The sequence below is a fragment of the Sminthopsis crassicaudata genome, chromosome 3 (genome assembly GCF_048593235.1).
Source record: "Sminthopsis crassicaudata isolate SCR6 chromosome 3, ASM4859323v1, whole genome shotgun sequence".
NCBI lineage: Eukaryota > Metazoa > Chordata > Mammalia > Dasyuromorphia > Dasyuridae > Sminthopsis > Sminthopsis crassicaudata.
In genome coordinates this window covers 153,467,610-153,489,475 of record NC_133619.1, presented here as the reverse complement: position 1 = coordinate 153,489,475, position 21,866 = coordinate 153,467,610, and the positions used below count along the sequence as shown (strand labels likewise).

At 30.8% G+C, this 21,866-nt stretch overlaps 1 protein-coding gene across 3 annotated transcripts in view; it reads right to left on the bottom strand.

The window, feature by feature from the left end:
• Positions 1-21,866, bottom strand: part of PCCA (propionyl-CoA carboxylase subunit alpha) — a 423,045-nt gene that overhangs the window by 387,896 nt on the left and 13,283 nt on the right. For all 3 annotated transcript variants that reach the window (XM_074299450.1, XM_074299452.1, XM_074299451.1), the window contains exons 3-4: positions 11,114-11,161; positions 10,904-10,972 (exon numbers count right to left, since the gene is read on the bottom strand). In XM_074299450.1, the coding sequence (XP_074155551.1) occupies positions 10,904-10,972; positions 11,114-11,161 (117 nt within the window). The remainder of the gene's footprint in view (positions 1-10,903; positions 10,973-11,113; positions 11,162-21,866) is intronic.

Here is a 21,866-nt window from a genome sequence, read left to right as displayed (position 1 = left end):
GAAAAACTAAACTGCATAATAATTTTTTTTTACTTTTTATAATTAATTTTATAATTATAATTTTTTGATAGTACATATGCATGGGTAATTTTTTTTACAACATTATCCCTTGTACTCACTTCTTTTCTGAATTTTCCCCTCCCTCCCTCTACCCCTTCCCCTACATTATAGGCAGTCCCATACATGTTAAATGTGTTACAGTATATCCTACATACAATATATGCCTGTAAAACCTAATCTCTTGTTGCACAGTAAGAATTAGATTCAGAAGGTAAAGTAGCCTGGATAGAAAGACAATAGTGCAAACAGTTTACACTCAATTATCAGTGTTCCTTCTCTGGGTGTAGCTGATTCTGTCCATCATTGATCAATTGGAACTGAATTACATCTTCTCTATGTTGAAGATATACACGTCCATAAGAATACATCCTCATACAGTATTGTTGTTGAAGTGTATAATGATCTCCTGGTTCTGCTCATTTCACTCAGCATTAGTTCATGCAAGTCTCTCCAAGCCTCTCTGTATTCATCCTGCTGGTCACTTCTTATAGAGCAACAATATTCCATAACATTCATATACCATAATATACCCAACCATTCTCCAATTAATGGGCATCCATTCATTTTCCAGTTTCTAGCCACTACAAAAAGGGCTGCCACAAACATTTTAGTATTTCTTTGGGATATAAGCCCAGTAGTAGTACTGCTGGAGCAAAGGGTATGCACAGTTTGATAACTTTGGGGGCATAATTCCAGATTGCTCTCCAGAATGATTGGATTCTTTCACAACTCCACCAACAATGTATTAGTGTCCCAGTTTTCCCACAGACCCTCCAACATTCATCATTATTTGTTCCTGTCATCTTAGCCAATCTGACAGGTGTGTAGTGGTATCTCAGTGTTGTCTTACTTTGCATTTTTCTGATCAGTAGTGATTTGGAACACTCTTTCATATGAGCGATTATAGTTTCAATTTCATCATCTGAGAATTGTCTGTTCATATTCTTTGACCATTTATCAATTGGAGAATGGTGTGATTTCTTATAAATCAGAGTCAGTTCTCTATAAATTTTGGAAATGAGGCCTTTATCAGAACCTTTAACAGTAAAAATATTTTCCCAATTTGTTACTTCCCTTCTAATCTTGTTTGCATTAGTTTTGTTTGTACAAAAGCTTTTTAATTTGATGTAATCAATATCTTCTATTTTGTAATGATCTCTAGTTCTCCTCTGGTCACAAATTCCTTCCTCCTCCACAAGTCTTGAGAGGTAAACTATCCTATGTTCCTCTAATCTATTTATGATATCATTCTTTATGCCTAAATCATGGACCCATTTTGATCTTATCTTGGTATATGGTGTTAAGTGTGGGTCCATATCTAATTTCTACCACACTAATTTCCAGTTTTCCCAACAGTTTTGTCAAATAATGATTTATCCCAAAAATTGGGATCTGTGGGTTGGTCAAACACTAAATTGCTATAGTTGTACACTATTTTGTCCTGTGAACCTAACCTATTCCACTGATCAACTAGTCTATTTCTTAGCCAATACCAAATGGTTTTGGTGACTGCTGCTTTATAATATAGTTTTAGATCAGGTACAGCTAGGCCACCTTCATTTGATTTTTTTTTTCATTAATTCCATTGAAATTCTCGACCTTTTGTTCTTCCATATGAATTTTGTTGTTATTTTTTCTAGGTCATTAAAATAATTTCTTGGGAGTCTGATTGGTATAGCACTAAATAAATTGATTAGTTTAGGGAGTATTGTCATCTTTATTATATTCGCTCAGCCTATTCAAGAGCACGTAATGTCTTTCCAATTATTTAAATCTGACTTTATTTTTGTGGCAAGTGTTTTGTAATTTTTCTCATATAATTCCTGACTTTTCTTTGGTAGATAGATTCCCAAATATTTTATACTATCAACAGTTATTTTTGAATGGAATTTCTCTTTGTGTCTCTTGCTGTTGAATTTTGTTGGTGATGTATAAAAATGCTGAGGATTTATGTGGATTTATTTTGTATCCAGCAACTTTGCTAAAGTTGTGAATTATTTCTAATAGCTTTTTAGTAGAGTCTTTGGGGTTCTCTAAGTATACCATCGTATTATCTGCAAAGAGTGATAGTTTGATTTCCTCCTTACCTACTCTAATTCCTTTAATCTCTTTCTCAACTCTTATTGCCGAGGCTAGCATTTCTAATATTGAATAATAATGGTGATAGTGGGCACCCTTGTTTCACTCCTGACCTTACTGGGAAAGATGGTTTTTAAATATATGCTCCTGACTATTTTAAGGAATAGTCCATTTATTCGTATATTCTCAAGTGTTTTTAGTAGGAATGGATGTTGGATTTTATCAAATACTTTTTCTGCATCTATTGTGATGATCATATGGTTTTTGTTAATTTGATTATTAATATGGTCAATTATACTAATAGTTTTCCTAATATTGAACCAGCCCTGCATTCCTGGTATAAATCCTACTTGATCATAGTGTATTATCCTGGGGATGATTTTCTGTAGTCTTTTTGCTAATATCTTATTTAAGATTTTTAATATCAATATTCATTAAGGAGATTGGTCTATAGTTTTCTTTCTCAGTTTTCACCCTACCTGGTTTAGGTATCAGTACCATGTCTGTGTCATAAAAGGAGCTTGGTAGGACTCCTTCATTCCCTATTTTTTCAAATATAAACTGCGTAATAATTAAGGAAAAAAAATTTAACAGAAAAAAGCAAGGTCACATTAGCTTCTGTGATAATAACGATAATGTATTAGGTCTACTTTTTAGAATTTAATTTACAAAACACTTTCCTTATAACAACTTTGTGAATGAAATAGTCAAAATTTATATGTGAAGGTCTTGTTAATGAGAAATTCATAGCAAAAAAATCAAGTATGTATTAGCAAATTTATAGTGACCCAAACATTATCATATTATTATAAATATAAATTTAAAAGGGCAGAACTGAACAGTGATACCTAAACTGGAATTTATGGGGAAAAGTAATATTTTCATATTCTACAAGCATTGTAGGTTCATAAAAGAATCTAGTCTTTTACTAGGTTATTGCCATGTACCCAATGAATATTCATTAAATGGGTAAACTATACTTGTATCTATGGTAAGCTGTATTTAAACATATTGCAACATGTAGTAATACTTTAAAAATTAAAATAAGTATAAAATTACCTCAAAATGAGTTCCAGACAGATAGTACAAATCACAAAATGACCAATATCTAACAAAACTTTCTCCAGAAAGTTATTGTGGTATAGCAGGAAGCATTCTATCTGGTAGTTATTTTACTAATTCTATGTATGCCATTATCTATCCAGACTGAGTCAAGACATTTAACAAAATAGATAGCATCTTCCTTCATATGTCCTTTACAGTTATAATTTGGATATTCAAAATAGTAAAAATGACTTATTTGTTCAATTATTCTTTTTTTTAAATTTAATTATAGTCTTTATTTACCAGATATATGCATGAATAATTTTACAACATTGACAACTGCCAAACCTTTTGTTCCAATTTTCCCCTCCTTCTTTGTCTGAGAATTGTCTGTTCATATCCTTTGACCGTTTATCAATTGGAGAATGGCTTGATTTCTTATAAATTAGAGTCAATTCTCTATTTATTTTGGAAATGAGGCTTTTATCAGAATCTTTGACTATAAAAATGTTTTCCCAGTTTATTATTTCCCTTCTAATTTTATCTGCATTAGTTTTGTTTGTACAAAAACTTTAAATTTTGATATAATCAAAGTCTTCTACTTTGTGATCAGTAATGATCTCTAGTTCTTCTTTGGATATAAATTCATTCCTCTTCTACAGGTCTGAGAGATAAACTATCCTATGTTTCTCTAATTTATTTATAATCTCATTCTTTATGTCTAGGTCATGAACCCATTTTGACCTGATTTTGGTGTACAATGTTAAGTGTGGGTCAATGCCTAGTTTCTGCCATATTAATTTCCCAATTTTCTCAGCAATTTTTGTCAAACATTGAGTTCTTATCCCAAAAGCTGGGGTCTTTGCGTTTGTCAAACACTAGATTATTAAAGTTCTTGATTAATTTGTCCTTTGAACCTAACCTATTCCACTGATCAACTATTTCTTAGCCAATACCAAATGGTTTTGGTAACCACTGCTTTATAATATAATTTCAGATCTGGTACAGCTAGGCCACCTTCATTTGATTTTTTTTTTCATTAATTCCCTTGAAATTTTTGACCTTTTGTTTTTCCATATGAACTTTGTTGTTACTTTTTCTAGGTCATTAAAATACTTTTTTGGGAATCTGATTGGTATAGCACTAAATAGATTAATTTAGGTAGTATTATCATCTTTATTATATTTGCTAACCCTATGCAAGAACATTTAATATTTTTCCAATTGGTTAGATCAGACTTAATTCATGTGGAAAGTGTTTTGTAGTTTTGCTCATATAGTTTCTGATTTTCCCTTGGCAGATAGATTCCTAAATATTTTATACTATCGGTAGTTACTTTAAATGGAATTTCTCTTTGTAACTCTGTTGGATTTTGTTAGTAATATATAAAAATGCTGACGATTTATGTGGGCTTATTTTGCATCCTGCAACTTTGCTAAAGGTGTGGATTATTTCTAATAGCTTTTTAGTAGAGTCTTTGGGGTTCTCTAAGTATACCATCATATCATCAGAAAAGAGTGATAATTTGGTTTCCTCATTACCTACTCTAATTCCTTTAATCTCTTTCTCAACTCTTATTGCCAAAGCTAGCGTTTCTAATACAATATTGAATAGTAATGGTGATAGTGGGCAACCTTGTTTCACTTCTTATCTTATTGGGAATGGTTGCAATTTATCCCCATTACATATGATGCTTACTGATGGTTTTAAATAGATGCTACTGATTGCTCAGTTATTCTGTTACTGTGTACAATGTTCTCCTTGTTCTGTTCATTTCACTCTACATTATTTCTAGCCAGTAACATTCATATTTTTCTAAGATCACTAAGCACAAGATTACTTAAGGGACAGTAGTATTCCATGAAATTCATAGGCCACAACTGGTTCACTCTTTCTCTAATTGATGGGCATCCCCTCAATTTCCAATTCTTTGCCACCACAAAGAAAGCTGCTATAAATATTTTGTAACATGTGTGCTTTTTTTTTCTTTTTCCTCACCATCCTTGGAAATAGACCTAGTGGTGGTACTGCAAATCAAATTGAGCACTATTGGGCAGCTTAATAACTCTGTGGACATAATCCAAAATGGTTGGATCAGTTCATAGATTCACCAACAATGCATTAAAATCAATTTTTCTACATCTCCTCCAATGTTTGTCCTGTTACCCTTTTATCATTTTAGTCAACCTGATAGAGACAACATGATATACTGAAGTTGTTGTAATCTGCATTTCTTTAACCAATGATTTAGAGCACTTTCTCACATGACTTTGATTTCTTCATCAGAAAACTGCCTGTTTATATCTTTTGACCATTTATCAATTGGAGAATGACTCATGTTCTTATACATTTTTTAAAAATTCTTTAAATATTTGAAACGTGAAACTTTTATCTGAGAATCTGTCTATAAAATTATGTTTCCTGATTTTCTGCTTTTCTTTTGTTAGTGGCTCTATTTTATTTATTCAAAAGCTTTTTAATTTAATCAACATTACCCCTTCCATACTTCATTCTTCTATTTCTTTTTATTCATAAATTGTTCTTCTATTCACATTTGATAAGTAATATATTTCATATATCATATATATCCACATTGACCTTACTGTGGTAAATGGAGTAAGATACTAGTCTATGGCCACTATCTGCCATATTGCTTTTTAGTTTTCCCAACAATTTTTACCAAATAATTAATTCTTATCTCCAAATCCTAAGTTTTTACATTGTCAAATACAAGGTTATTATATTTATTTGTTGTTTTAAATTATATGTCTAGTTTATTTCATTGATCTACCTTCCTATTTCTTAGCCAGAATCAGATAGTTTTGATACTTTACTATCTTATGATATAATTTATAAGAACTGAAACTGCTAAACCTCATTCCTTCATATTTTTTAATTATTCTCTTTGATATTCTTGACTTTTTAGTCTTTCAAATAAATCCTATTTTTTTTCTAATTCAGCAAAATAATTTTTGGTAATTTATTGGAATGGCACTAAATATAAACCAGTTTAGATAAAATTGTCATTTTTCTTATATGGACCCTGCCTACCTGTGAACAATTAATATTTCTCCAATTATTTAAATATGACTTGATTTGCAAGTTTTTAAAAATAATTTTGTTTATATAATTCCTCAGTTCATTCTGGCAGTTATATTCTAAAATATTTGATCTGTCTACAGTTATTTTAAGTGGAATATCTCTTATCATATTATGCAGTTTTATTGGTCATATATAGAAAAACTGCTGATTTATGTGAGTTTATTTTCCATCCTACTATTTTGCTCAATGTTTCAACTAATTTTAGAATCTCTAGGATTTTAAAGTCATCATATTGTCTTCAAAAAGAGTTTTATTACTTCATTCACCATTGTGATTCCTTCTATTTTTGTTTCTCTTAATGCTATTGCTAGGATTTCCAATACAATATTGAATAATATTGAACATCCTTGTTTGATTACTGATCTTATTGGAAAAGTTTCTAGCTTATCTTCATTAAAATAATGGTTACTGATGGTTTTAGGAAGATCTTTGCATGCCTGGTATAAATCCAACTTGTCACATTTATTTTCTTTGAAATATATTGTTGCAGGCTCCTGGCTATTATTTTATTTAGGATTTTTCCATCTATATTCATTAATGAAATTAATCTATAATTTTCTTTCTCTGTTTTTACTCTTCCTTGTATAGGTATCAGTATCATATTTGTTGTAGAAAAGGAATTTCTTTGCCTTTTATTCCTATGCCTATGCCTATCACTTATTACTGTGTAATATTATGTTGATCTTTAAGTGGTTATCTGGTCCTGGTGCTTTTTTTCCTAGAAAGCTCATTTATGACCTGTTCAATTTCTTTTTTCTAAAAAAAGAGGTTGGGAATGGCTGAATAAGTTATGGTATAAGAATGTTATGGAATATTATTGTCCTTTAAGAAACAAGAAACAATAAGATTATTTCAAAAAGGCCTAGAAAGGCTTACATGAAATGAGAACTATGAGATCATTGTACAATGCAACAAGATCATATGATGATCAATTCTAATGGGCATGGTTCTTTTCAACAATGAGAAGATCGAGGCAATTCCAATTATCTTGTGATAAAAAAAGACATCTATATCCAGAGAGAGGGCTGTGGGAACTGAGTTGATCACAATATAGTATTTTTATTCTTTTTGTTGTTTGCTTGCATTTTATTTTCTTTTTTTCCTTTTTGATTTTATTTTTCTTGTGCAAGATAATTTTATAAATATGTATCATCTACAGGATTTTATACACACACACACATATATATATATTTTACCATGTTTAACATATACTGGATTATTTGCCATGTAGGGGAGGGAGGGAAAATTGGAACACAAAGTTTTGCAAGAGTTAATATTGAAAAACTATTCATGCATGTTTTGAAAATAAAAAGCTTCAATTTAAAAAAAAAAAGTGATTCAGACCAATTCCAATAGATTTATGATGGAGAGAGGCATCTTCATTTAGAAAGAGAACTATGAGAACTAAATATGGATCACATATAGTATTCTTACTTTTTTTGTTTTTGCGTGGCTTTTTTTTTCTTTCTCATGTTTTCCCTTTTTGATCTCATTTTTCTTGAGCAGCATGATTAATGCAGAAATATGTTTTGAAGAATTACACACCTTTAACCTATATTGGATTACTTGCTATCTAGGGGAAGGGTGAGGGGAAGAGAGGGAGTAAAATCTGGAACACAAGGTTTTGTGAAGGTGACCATTGAAAACTATCTTTGTATGTATTTTGAAAATAAGTTACTATCAAAAAAAATTTTTAAATTAAAAGAAAAACACAATAGGTCTATTTAGATTTTCTATTTCTTCTGATAGCATAGGCAAATTTATATTGGTGTAAATATTCTCCCATTTCATTTAAATTGTTCAATTTAAAGGCATATAACTGGGCAAAATAATTCCTTATAACTACTTATTTTCATGTTCATTTTATATATATGGTATATTAACCCTTTTCATTTTTAATACTAGTAATTTCACCTTCTCTCTTTTCAATGATTTTTTTTAAACAAATTTACATTTAGGATGTCCAATTTAGTATTTAATTGGAGATTTTCAGTTTCTTCTTTTCTAGTTCCTAAAACTGCACATTCAATTAATCTGTTTACTCTTTTTCTATTTTACTAATACAAACATTGAGAAACAAAATTTTCCTCTGATTACTGCTTTTGCTGTATCCCTTAACTTTTGAAATGTCTCATTATTGTCATTCTTTTCAATGAAATTATTGCTCTATAATTTGTTCTTTAATCCACTTTAACCCACAAATTGTTTAATCTACAATTAGTTTTTAATCTATGTTTCCATGATCCCTTATTAATTGTAACTTTTATTGCAGTGTGAGCTAAAAAGGAAATATCTAATGTTTCTGCTTTTAACTGTAAAATTTTTATGTACTAATCTATGGTCAATCTTGGTAAAAATACCAATGAACCAAATTTTTATGTACTAATCTATGGTCAATCTTGGTAAAGATACCAATGAACCACTGAGGGAAAAGGGCATATTTTCTTCTACCTCCCCTCAATTTTCTCCAAACATTCATCACATCTAACTTAGCTAAAATTCTACTCATTTCCTTGATTTTTTCCTTATTTATTTTTTCATTGGATTTATCTAGTTCTTCATGGGGGAGATTAAATTTAGTCCCTCACTACTGTAGTACTACTACTACTACTCTCTTCAGCTGATATTCATTTAACTTTTCTTTTAAAAATTTAGATACTTGTTCATAAAGTTGTGAACTGATTAAACCATTCTGGAGAGTAATTTGGAATTATGTTCAAAGGGCTATAAAACTGTGCATACCCTTTAATCCAGCAGTGCCGCTATTGGAACTATATGTCAAAGAAATCATAAAAGACAGAAAAGGACCTAAATGTCCAAAAATGTTTGTAGCAGCTCTATTTGTGATGATAAAGAAAATCAAACTGATGCCAAGCGAAGCAAGCAAAACTATGAAAACACTGTACACAGCAACAGCAAGATTGTATGATGATCAACTATGACACTTTGGTTTTCTATGACAGACCTAGCTTTTCTCAGCAACACAGTGATGATTCATGTGGAATTGTATTTTTAAAAAAACGTACATGTGTAACCTAAAAAATAAATAAAACTTTAAAAAGAATTGAGAAATAAAGATTTATATGTTATGGTATTTGGCACATATAGGTTCAGTGTCCATATTACTTCATTGTCTATAGTAATTTTTTAATCAAAATATACTAATATTATTTGTCTCTTTTTAATTAGATCTACTTTAGCCATAACTTTCTGAGATTATAGCTGCCACCCTCACCTTTTTTGCATCAGCTGAAACAAAAGTAAATTCTATTCCAACACTTCTTTTTAATTCTGTGCATCTCTCATTTTTAAATTTGTTTCTTGTAAATAACATATTAGGGATTCTGATTTCTAATCCTTTTGGCTATCCATTTCCGTTTTATAGCTGAATTTATTCCATTCACACTGAAAGTTGTAATTATTATTTGCACAGTTCCCTCTACCTCACTTTTACTCACTATTATTCTTCTCAGTCTCTCTTTTTACCCTATCCCTATTCTTCTCATCTTCCTATTGCTTATTCTAACCTTTATTCTAACACACACAAAGTGTGAATAAAAAAGACAGAAAGAAAGCAGTTCTGATTAGGCTACTGTTTTTACAGCTGAAGAGGTGACTATCAATTTCAATAGTGGAAGAAAATTACTTAAAATGGAAGAACAGGATAAAAAAATTTATGACATGACTAAATTTTTGTATATGAAAAATTAAGAATACTTAATCATGAATTTTCTAATAGAGTTTTGCAGTCAAAATGCTACTAAATGATCAAGACTTGAAGAAAGTAAGAAGAGCACCTCAATGCAACCCAAATGCTCTTCCCCAGGAAAAATAATCAGTCAGAACTTTCAAGGTTTTACTCTCAATAAGTTATATAGCTTCTACTATTATGTTATATGCTAGCCTTTGGGAAGCGTCTTGAATTTGAAATTTCAAATGATACACTGTAGTTCTCAAATTATCTGGTCCTGGATAATAAACAGACAAATAGATCAATAGATCAGAAAAAGAGATATGCAAATAGTCAAACAAATGTATATGAAAAATTAGTGTTGATGAACTTAGAGAAAATTAAAACTAGGAAAATAACTATTTAATAAATGTACTCATATGACTTCTTTTTTTTTTTTAATAGTTAAATGTCTCCTAAAGTCAACATATGTTATGAGGGTTGACCTTTCCTCAATATTGTAATCTGTTAAAGTGAATTTATTTCAAAGTTTCAAAAAGTAAATAAATTAATGACAAATATACTATTCATCTCTCCATCCTCTACCCCAAAAAGGGAATCTTTTTAATGTTACTTTTCCTAAGCCCACCAAAATAGCACAATAATAAAAATAATAACAATTAACATTTACATAGTAATTACTATATAGTAGGTATTGCTTTAAGCACTTTACCATTACTATCTAATTTGATTCTCCAAATTATCCAAAGAGATAGTAGATATTATTGTCCCCATTTTACTGATCAACAAATTGAAAAAAACAACAAAGAGTAAGTAGCTTGGCCGGGGTCACACTGCTAATAAGTCTGAAGCCAAACTTGAACTCAGATCTTCCTGACTTGAACATAAAAAAGAATTTTTTTTTAAGGAAAGCAAAAATATACTTACAGAACTGGCATCAACATCACTATGTATAGCAACTGTCTTGATGCCCATCTTCTTGCAAGTTTTAATAACCTATTTTAAAATATAGTAAATATTAACATTAATATCTTCAAAAAACGTAAATTAAATTAATTTAATGAGAATTAATTAATTAATTAATGAGAATTAAGTCTCATGGGAAGAAAGAAAATAGAAATGTTAAAATGTACTCACCCTACAAGCAATCTCTCCTCTATTAGCAATAAGAAGTTTGTCAAAAGTCTAAAAACAGGAGAAGGAAAAAAAAAATCAGAAAATGGAACAATTTTTAAAACATTTATAAGAACTATCTAGTAAGAGTAAGTCTTTAAGATAACTAAGATAATTTGCAGAAAGTTGTCACATTAGAAAAAGGAGTTTCTTTATTCAAGAGTTATCCAGTCCCAATCCCCATGACACTAAAATAATATGAAAATATTGATTACTAAAATTAGTCACAAGTGACTGCTTCCAAATAAAAGACATTGGGGACAAGTTAGTAAGGTTTGACAATTTAAAAATTCATGTATAACAAATGTAAAAAATAATTAGGAAAAATATGAACAGCAAATAATGCAGATAAACCCATAAGAAATATCTAAATGACTGTCACAAGCCACAATGAATAAGTGGTGAAAAGATAAGAACAGTTTTCAAAAGACAATGGAAAGAAAAGATTTTAAAAATGAGATTTGTGATAGGGAAGCGGGGAACTTTGTGGAATTTCGAATACACCAAAGCAGGTTTTACTATAATGTGGCAAGGTTTGTTTGGGGAAGGTATTTTTAATCTTTAATAAATGGAAAGCTGTCTAGTAGGGCTATATTCATATTTATAAACCATAAAGTAGGCTAGTAGTTATATATTCAAAAATAAATGTGACACAAAAACTAAAGGCATCAATAAAACTTTTTAAAATTAAATAAAAACAATAATTGGAAATATTTAATCTTATGAGAGGACCAGTAGTGTCCTAACACAACTTTCTTGATCCAGTTTTCTTGTATTATGAGTACAATAAGATCCAACTACATGAAGTTTGGGTCTCTCACACTTAATGGGTACCTTTAATTTTTTACATTTAAAATAATTAATTTCTTAATATAATATTATTTTTTTCAAAAGACTTAATAAATAATACAAATTTAAAAAGATAATTCAGAGTGTACACTAATTGCAAAGATATCAAAAAAAGAAAATATATAAAAGAATTCTTACGCTATATTTTGAGGGAGGGACATAAGACATGATATGTTATATTTAAAATTAATTATGTAAGCTTAGTTATATTGATATGAGGTTTTTAACAAAATATGTAATTCATTTCACAGGCTATATTTTAAAACATTAAAGTCAATCCCCCCAAATCAAAGCATACAAGCAAAATTTCAGGAAGGAAGAAGGAAATAGGCATTTATTAAGTGGCTAATCATTTGATCTTCACAACAATCCTGTGAGGTACAAGTTAAAAAGACAAAGTTTAAGTGGCTTTCTTAGGGTATTCAGTTAAGGGTCTCAAGTCACATTTGAACTCAGGTCTTTCTGACTCCAGGCTTAGCACTCTATACACTTCAACACCTATCTGTCAGCAACAATGCTTCAGATTTAGATAAACACAAAATTTATTTCAGAGAGTCACCATAGGATAGATGACAATCAACCACAGAATCAAGAGGAACAGAGTAGAAGTTTTGACAATGATACCTACTAGATGAATAACCTGGGGAAAAACCACTTAACTTTTCAGCATCCCCAAGCATGTCTAAAACTAACGTAGAAGTGTCACATTTGATACTGCATAAAATTAAATATTATCTAAACTGGTTAATAACTAATTTTATTTCATTCTCTGAAATTCATGGAACCTTGATCAAAGGACAAATATACTAGATACTAAAGGAGCTATAAAGACGTTAGTTATGCTTATACTTTAACATATTTAACATGTATTGGTCAACCTGCCACCTGGGGGAAGGGGTAGAGGAAAGAAGGGGAAAAGTTGGAACAAAAGGTTTTGCAGTTGTCAATGCTGAAAAATTACCTATGCATATATCTTGTAAATAAAAAGCTATAATAAAAAAATTTGTTTAAAAAAAAATGTTAGTTATCTTTCTGACCAAAAGTTTCCTACCCTAAGTAGATTATTTCACACAGGAGTATGATATACTGTACAAATAAAAAGAGATTTCAAATGCCCAACCCATTCTACCTACCATTAACTAAATTGTATAACTAAAGGAATAACAATAAATGTCACTGACAAGAAATTGGTTACAGCTCCGAATAGGAACCATTATGCTAACAAAAAAAAAAGTAAAAATTGAAATCACGACAAAATTGTGACATATGCACCACCAATTTCTTTCCTACTACAAGAGCACATTATGAATTTTTTCTACTTAAAATATTGATATTGATAAGTCCATAGAATCATTTAAGATCAATTTAACAAACATTTATTAAACATTGAGATTAAGACTGCTCCGGTATCATTTGCTTATTAATACCATTTATAATTAATTGATTTTTGTCTATAACTGCTTATGTCACAATTCTTTGTCTTTGCACTTAGTTCAGGGACATAAGTGACTTTTTCTTTGTCTTTGAATTTAATTCAGAGTTCAACTACCCTGTAATGGGTTAGGTTTCCTTGCCTCAAGGAATATAACTGCTAACAGTATGTGTGAAGAGAAAGAATTTGGGCCTGATATCTTTACTCCATCCAAGCTATCCTTCACTGATATTTGATTTGCTGTCCATAAGACTGGTCCACTAACTTACACGTGGAATCAAAGAAAACATTTCTTAGTCTCATGAGAGAAGCTGCTAGCCCATTAGCAAATTTGCAACCAATCACGTTGCTTCCTGCATCTCAGCTTTGTAACCATTCTACCTTTAATCATATGATGTCATCTATCTTGTTCTTGTTCTTTTTCCACACTCCCTAAAACTTATATAAAGGAATCTCTTTTTGCTTGAGATCTTTGGCATTGATGGAGGTAAGCTGTTATGGGTCAGAACTTGAAACAAGATACTAAGTGAAATTGAGGAGACAATGGTTAAATCTAGTTTAGCATTGATTTAATCCTACAACAAATAATGGTTTCCTAGTGATATAATGATTGGTTTATACTTCCTATAAAGCATATAAGCTAGGAGCCTAGATTCAGAGAATTGGGAGAGAAGGCAAAGGACTGGCGGCAGAAGCTTAAGCTCTCGGAACCAAGAAGAGAAATAGGTCTCTAAGAAAGGTCTCTCCCGGGCCCCAGGAAAGGAGACAAGACTTTGAAAGAGATAATAAAGGATTTGGACTTTAACACCTGGCTGTACTTGTGGTGATGACTGACCTGAAACAAAGGCTGCCTCCAGAGACCCCAAGAAAACCTCAACAGAACATTACATTTTAGAGAGAATATTACAGGTAAGCCCTATCCAATTATTGATAGATAGCAAGTCCTTGCTAATAAATGCTATCTTATGCAGAGATCTGCCTCATTTTATCCTTTTGTTAAAATCCAATCATGACAACATCTACTATGTACAATGCATTTAGACTCATCAGAGTCTAGATGACAGAAAAACAAAAATGAAACAATCCCAACCCTAGAGAAATTTATTTTCTAATAGGAACATGCATTATAAACTACTAAGTAAAGGTAAAATATGGTAAGGATAGGAAAAAGTTAAGAGCTGGTGTTAATGTAAATGTAGAAAACTTTTGTGGAAATTCTCAATGTAACATTTGGGATTTTGAAGAAAATAGTTCCCTAAACTAACTAGATTAAAAATTAGAGGAGAAAAAGAAATGAGGTTAAGACAGTTTCCCTGAGTGGATGTCCATCAAGTGGAGAATGGCTGAATAAATTGTAGTATAGGGTGGGAGAGAAAAAAATTGGAATTAAAAAAAAGTTTTAATCAGTGTTAAAAAAAAATAATAAACTAAAAATAAAAAGCATGTAACACAATATATATATATATATATATATATATATATATATATATATATATATATATATATATATATATATATATATATATACTTATCATATTTACGTAAGACCATGCTGTGCTTATTTTCTACTATCATTTGTTTCTCTGAAGGTAGATAGCACCTTCCTTCATAAGTCCAAGTCTTTACATATTTTTCTAAAACAATCAGTTCACCATTTCCTATACCACAGCAATAATACGCTTTTCTGGATTCAAACAACATTTTGCTTCACAAAATCTTTACGGTTAATTTGATATTTGGAATAGTCATTTTGATCTTTATTATTTCATGGAGGTATCTCCTTGCTTTTCTAAAATCACTGAACTCATCATTTCTTATAATAGAGTAATATTCTATCATGAACATGAACCACAATTTGTTTACTCATTTGCTGATAGGCAACCCCACAATTTCCAGTTCTCTGCCACCACAAAGAGAGCTATATAAATATTTTAGGAACATGTAGATTCTTTTCCATTTTCTCCAGTTCTTTTGGGAAACAGACCTAATAGTGGTATAGCTGGATTAAAGGATATAGGCAATTTATTACTTCTTCAGGCATAATTCCAAATCTCTCTCCAAATTATTTGGATTGGCTCACAGATCCAGCAAGAATGATTGAAGTCCCAATTCTCCCATATTTCCTCCAACATTGATTTGTCACTTTTCCTTTCAATCATTTTAGCCAATTTATTAGTTATAATGATATCTTAAAGTTATTTTAATTTGCATTTCTCTAAACAATAGAGCATTTTTAATGTCTTTAAATTGTTTTAATTTTGTTCAAATTCTTTAACCATTTATTAATTGGGGAATGATTTGCATTCTCACAGATTTGACAAAGTTCTTTACATATCTGAGAAATTGACTATAAATTTCCCTCTCATTTTTCTGATTTTTTTCTGATCCTGGCAATATTTGTTTTATTTGGACAAAAACTTTTTAATTTAACGTAATCAAAATTATTCATTTTATATCTCACAACACTATCTCTTTTGTTCATAAATTGCTCATCTATCACCAAGTCTAATAAATAACATCTTACATGTTCTTTAAACTTTCTTGCAATATCTTTTTTATCTAAATCTTGTAACCATTTTGACTTTAACTAGGTAAAATGATTTAAGGTCTGCCCAACTTCTGCCAGAGTGCTTTCCAGTTTTCGCAATTTTTTTTTTAAACAAAACAAAAGAGTATTGTCACGTGTCCAGCAAAACATTAGGGATGATTCAAAATATTTAACAAATTACCAGATCAAGAAAGTATATGTGAGCGTGAATATATATATATATATATTTATAAACAAGAAATTATATTTACAAAATGTCCATTTTTCCTTTTCTTCCTTATAAACTGTTCTTTTCCTCTCCTTTAATCCCCTCCCCACCTTCAAGAAAGCTATAGTTAAGAAAAGATATATTTATGTATACATATGTAGATATATACATACATACACACACACACTCTTACACACCACACACATATATACCTATCCCTGCTGACTCTAAATTCCATAATTTCCCTTGCTTAACCTTCCCCTACTCAAGGATACCTCCCTTGTCTTCTTTCTTTACTCTTTGTTTCCCCGTCCAACTATGCCTCTCCCTTTATTTCTTTATAGATTTTTGGTAGGTGGGTGTGTATGTATATATGTATATATGTATGGTGTGTGTGTGTGTGTATGTATATATGTGTATGTATATATGTGTGTGTATATATATATATATATATATATATATATATATATATATATGTACAGTGTTCCCAATTGAAACCATTCCCAATGTGAGTAGGTTTTCAGAATTATGAGCCCTCCTTAACCCTCTAATGTTTCTGCATCTATTCTTCCTCCCCACCTCATTTGTATGATTTTTATTTTTACTTTAACTGCCACTCTTTCTTTTGAGTTACCCTATTGAGGTGAATCTTAAATATACAGTATACATTTTCTATTAAAAAAAAAAAAGTAAACAATTTGTATATTTTTAAAGAGGTTGTCCATGTCGAGTTGCTTAAAAATGACCTTCGATATTGGCTCCCATGTTAAAGTTTTTGTAAGTTCACATTTGGTTGATAGAAAGTTTTGAAAGTTTGCAAGTTTATTAAATGTCCATTTTTTCTCATTCAAAATTATAAATAATTTTTCTGGATATGACATTTTTAGCCACAGGCCTAGTTCTTTTAATTGTCAATAGATAAGATTTCACAACCTGTAGTCCTTTATTGTGGCTGCTAATTAGTCTTATACCATTCTAACTGTAGCTTCAGCATATTTGATTTTTTTTTGTTTGTTTCTTGCAAAAATTTCTCTCTGATCTTGGGGTTTCAAAATTTAGCAATAATATTCCTATGTGTTTTCCACAAAGGATCTCTTTTAGATGGTGATAGGTAGATTTTTTTTCTAATTTTACTTTCTCCTCATGTTCTATCACACCAGGACAATTTTCTTGGAATATTTCCTGCATTATTGTGGCAAGGTTCTCTTTTTGGTCATAACTTTCTGGCAGTCCAATTATTATGTTTTCTCTTCTTGATCTTCTCCAGATTTGTTGTTTTTCTTATAAGATGTTTTACATTCTGTTCTATTTTCTCATTCTTTATAATCTGTCTTGTTATTTCTTGGTCTCCCATAGCTTCACTGGTTTCCCCATGTCCAATTCTAATTTTAAAAGCATTATTTTCATTTTTGAGACTCTGTACCTTCTTTTCTTGTTGATTAACTTTTTTTTCATAATCTTGTTTTTATTGGATAATTTTTTTTTTCTTTTTTAGTTTTTCCTCAATGTCTCTCATTTGATTTTTAAATATTTTTTGAGTTCTTCTATAAATTCCCTTTGGGTAGGGAGCCATTTCATGTTACTTTTTGGGGTAGAAGCCTTTTTTTTTTTTGTTAAGATGCCTTCCTCTAAAGATGAACTTTGGTCTTCCCTGTTCCCATATATATTTCAATGGTGAGGTTCATATTTTTTAATAAGAGATACCAGTGTAAGCACGTCTAACTCTGGGGTGGGGGGATGGTATCTCAAGGTTCCTTTCAGCTCTCTACTCTGACCGAGAACCTCTAAGAGTTCCACCCTCCTGTAAATGCCCCAAAGTCAGCAGCATTCTGCCCTCAGCAGGTGCTAACTCCTTCTAGCACAGAGGGGCCAGGCATTCCCAATCAGCTGAGGTTCCCTTCATCTTCCTGGACTCAAATCCCTCAACAAATAGTCTGGGAGGTGAAAGAAAGTTTCTCTGGTTCCCTTAGAGGCTCCAAGTACACCCATCCACACCCAGCTAGCCCAAGGGGTCCCCACTTCATGTTTCTAAAGAGGAGGTGTTTGCACTTCAGACAGATTAATTCCCAGCCCAGGATCTTTCTTCAGATTTTCTCCCTGTTTTATCTCCAGTTCTGCCCCAAGTCTTCTTGATTTTTCATCAGTCTACATTTGCCTTGAGGTACAAATTTGTTTTATTTGTGAAGAAAATTGGGAGAGCTTAAAAAAATTTACCAACCTATTCCACCATATTCTCAGAATCACCCCCCTTCTCAACAATTTTTAACAAATAGAATTCTTACCGCCATAACTTAAGTCTTCACACCTGTCAAACACGGGGTAAAATTGCTATTGTAGATCATATGTCCGCTCTGTTCCATGGATCTACCTTTGTATTTCTTAGCCTGTACAGATAGTTTAAGATCTGGTACTGCTAAGCCTCTTTTCCTTACTTTTGTTTCCTATTAGATCCTTTGATCTTAACTTTTTGCTCTCCTAAATGAATTTTCACATATTTTTTATGTCCATAAAATAATTTTTTGGTGTTTTAATTGGAATGACATTAAATAAATAAATTTTGGTCAAATCACCATTTTTATTATATTGCCCCACTTACCGATGAAAACAATGAATATTTCTCCATTTGTTTAAGTCTGATTTTACTTGTGTACAAAGTTTTTTTTTATATTTTTGTTCATATAGATCCTGGCTTTGTTTGGTGGGTATATTCCCAATATTTTATACTGTCTAGAGTTATTTTAAAAATGGAACATCATTAGCTTTCTCTTCCTGCAGGATCCTGTTTGTAACATATAGAAATGCTAGTGTTTTATATGAATTTACTTTATATCCTGCTATTTTAATTATGTTATAATTAACTTTTTAGTTGTCTTTAGGATTTTCAAAGTATACCATCATGTCATATGCAAAAAAGGATAGTTTTATTATCTCGTTGCCTATTCCGATTCCTTCTATCTTTTTCTTCTTATTAATATTGCTAGGATTTCCAACACAATGCTGAATGATACTGACGACACTGAGCATCCTTGTTTTACACTTGTTCTTACCAGTAAGGTTTCTAGCTTATCTCCATTACAAATAATGTTTGCTAATGATTTTAAGTAATTGATTCTTGTCAATTTAAGGAAAAATTCATCTATACCTATGCCAACACATGGTTTTATTTATTTATTTTTTTAATTATAGTTTTTATTTACCAGATATATATGCATGGGTAATTTTACAACATTGACAATTGCCAAACCTTTTATTCCAATTTTTTCCCTTCTTCCCTCCCCCCTCAGATGGCAGATTGATTAATACATGTTAAATATATTAAAATATAAACTAAATACAATATATCAAAAATGCAGGCAGACAAAAATAGAAGAATTGGGAATTCTATGCAGTGGTTCATAGTCATCTCCCAGAGTTCTTTCACTGGGTGTAACTGGTCCAGTTCATTACTGCTCTATTGGAACTGATTTGGTTCATCTTATTGTTGAAGATATCCATGTCCATCAGAAGCATCATATAGTATTGTTGTTGAAATATATAATGATCTCCTGGTCCTGCTCATTTCACTCAGCATCAGTTCATGCCTCTCTGAAATCATCCTGTTTGTCATTTCTTACAGAACAATAATGTTCCATAATATTCATATACCACAATTTATTCAGCCATTCTCCAATTGATGGGCATCCACTCAGTTTCCAGTTTCTGGCCACTATAAAAAGGGCTGCCACAAACATTCTTGCACATACAGGTCCCTTTCCCTTCTTTAAAATATCTTTGGGATATAAGCCCAGTAGTAACACTGCTGGGTCAAAGGGTATGCATAGTTTGATAACTTTTTTGAGCAGAGTTCCAAATTGCTCTCCAGAATAGTTGGATGTATTCACAATTCCACCAACAATGTATCAGCCAACACATGATTTTAAAAGACATTGAGTGTTGTACTTTTATCAAATGCTTTTCTCTAGTTTCCCTTATGTTAAATCTCCCTGTCTTCTTGGTATGAATCCCACTTGATCATAAGTATAATCTTTAAATATATTGACATTCATGTGTGTGTGTGTGTGTGTGTGTGTGTGTGTGTATTGTATTTAACTTATACTTTAACATATTTAACATGTATTGGTCAACCTGCCATCTGGGGGAAGGAGTGGGGGGAAGGAAGGGAAAAGTTGGAACAAAAGGTTTTGCAATTGTCAATGGTAAAAAATTACCCATGCATATATCTTGTAAATAAAAAGCTATAATAAAAAAAGAGAGATAAAAAATTAAAAATAATAATATATTGTCACTTTTTAATATTTTATCCAGGATTTTTGAATCGATACTCATTAATGAAATTGGTCTATAATTTTTTTCTGTTTTTACCCTTCTTGGTTTTGATATAAGTATATTTGCTTCATAAAAGGAGTTTGCCTATATTCTAAATAGTTTAATTTTTAATATTTAATACTGGAAATGGCTGATCTTTAAATGTACAATAGAATTCACTTGTAAATCCATAATGCATCAGGGCCAAATGGATTTCTTTTCAATTTATTTTTCTAAAATATATTCTATTAGATATTCTATTTTTTTTTCTGTTAATATGGGCCGCTTTTATTTTTGTAAAAAATTCTTCCATTTCATTTAAGTTATTAAATTCATTGGCATATAACTGAGCAAAACAATGCCTTGTAATTGCTTTGATTTCATCTTCTTTAGTGATATATTCACTCTTTTCATTTCTAACACTAATAACTTGAAATTTTTTCCTTTTTTAAAATCATACTAACCAACAGTTTATCAAGTTTATTGACTTTTTCATAATACCATCCTCTGGTTTTACTTATTAATTCAACAATTTCATTCACTCAATTTTATTAATTTTACCTTTAATTTTTAAGATTTTCAATTTAGTGTTCAGTTGGGATTTTTAATTAGTTCTTTTTATTGATATAATCTTTAGATATGTATATTTTCTTCTGATTGCTACTTTTGTTGTATTCCATAGATTTTGATATGCTGTAGTACTGTAATTTTCTTTAAGTTATTGTTTCCAGTTGTTCTATAACCTATAAATTCTTTTAAGATTAAGTTGTTGGGGGAAGCTAGGTGACGCAGTGGATAAAGCACCAGCCCTGAATTCAGGAGGACCCGAGTTCAAATCTGATCTCAGACACTTAATACTTCCTAGCTGTGTGACCCTGGGCAAGTCACTTAACCCCAGCCACAGAAAAAAAAAAAAAAAAAAGATTAAGTTGGTTTTTTTTTTTGTTTTGGTGGGGTATTTTTTGTTTCCATGGTACCTTATTAAATATAATTTTAATGCATAGTATGGAGAAGTAAGCATTTAATTCTTCAGTTTTTAATTATAAAATTTTTATGCCCTAATATATGATCAATCTTTGTAAAGTAGAGGTTGGGAAACTTTTTCTGCCAAGGGACATTTGGATATTTATAACATTATTTGTAAGCCATACAAAATTATCAACTTATAGAATCAAATGGTGGAAGGTAGTTACACCTAGCTATCAGCTCTTCTCTGGCTGCCTTACAAATATAGTTCTTTATATTTCCATTCAGTTCTGATTCCTATTGTAATGCCAGAGAAACTGAGGCAAGATAGAGATTAGAGAGTATTTAATAATTTGTTAAATGGAGAGATTTACTGGGACCAAATGGAATAATGGTTTGGTTCCAGGGC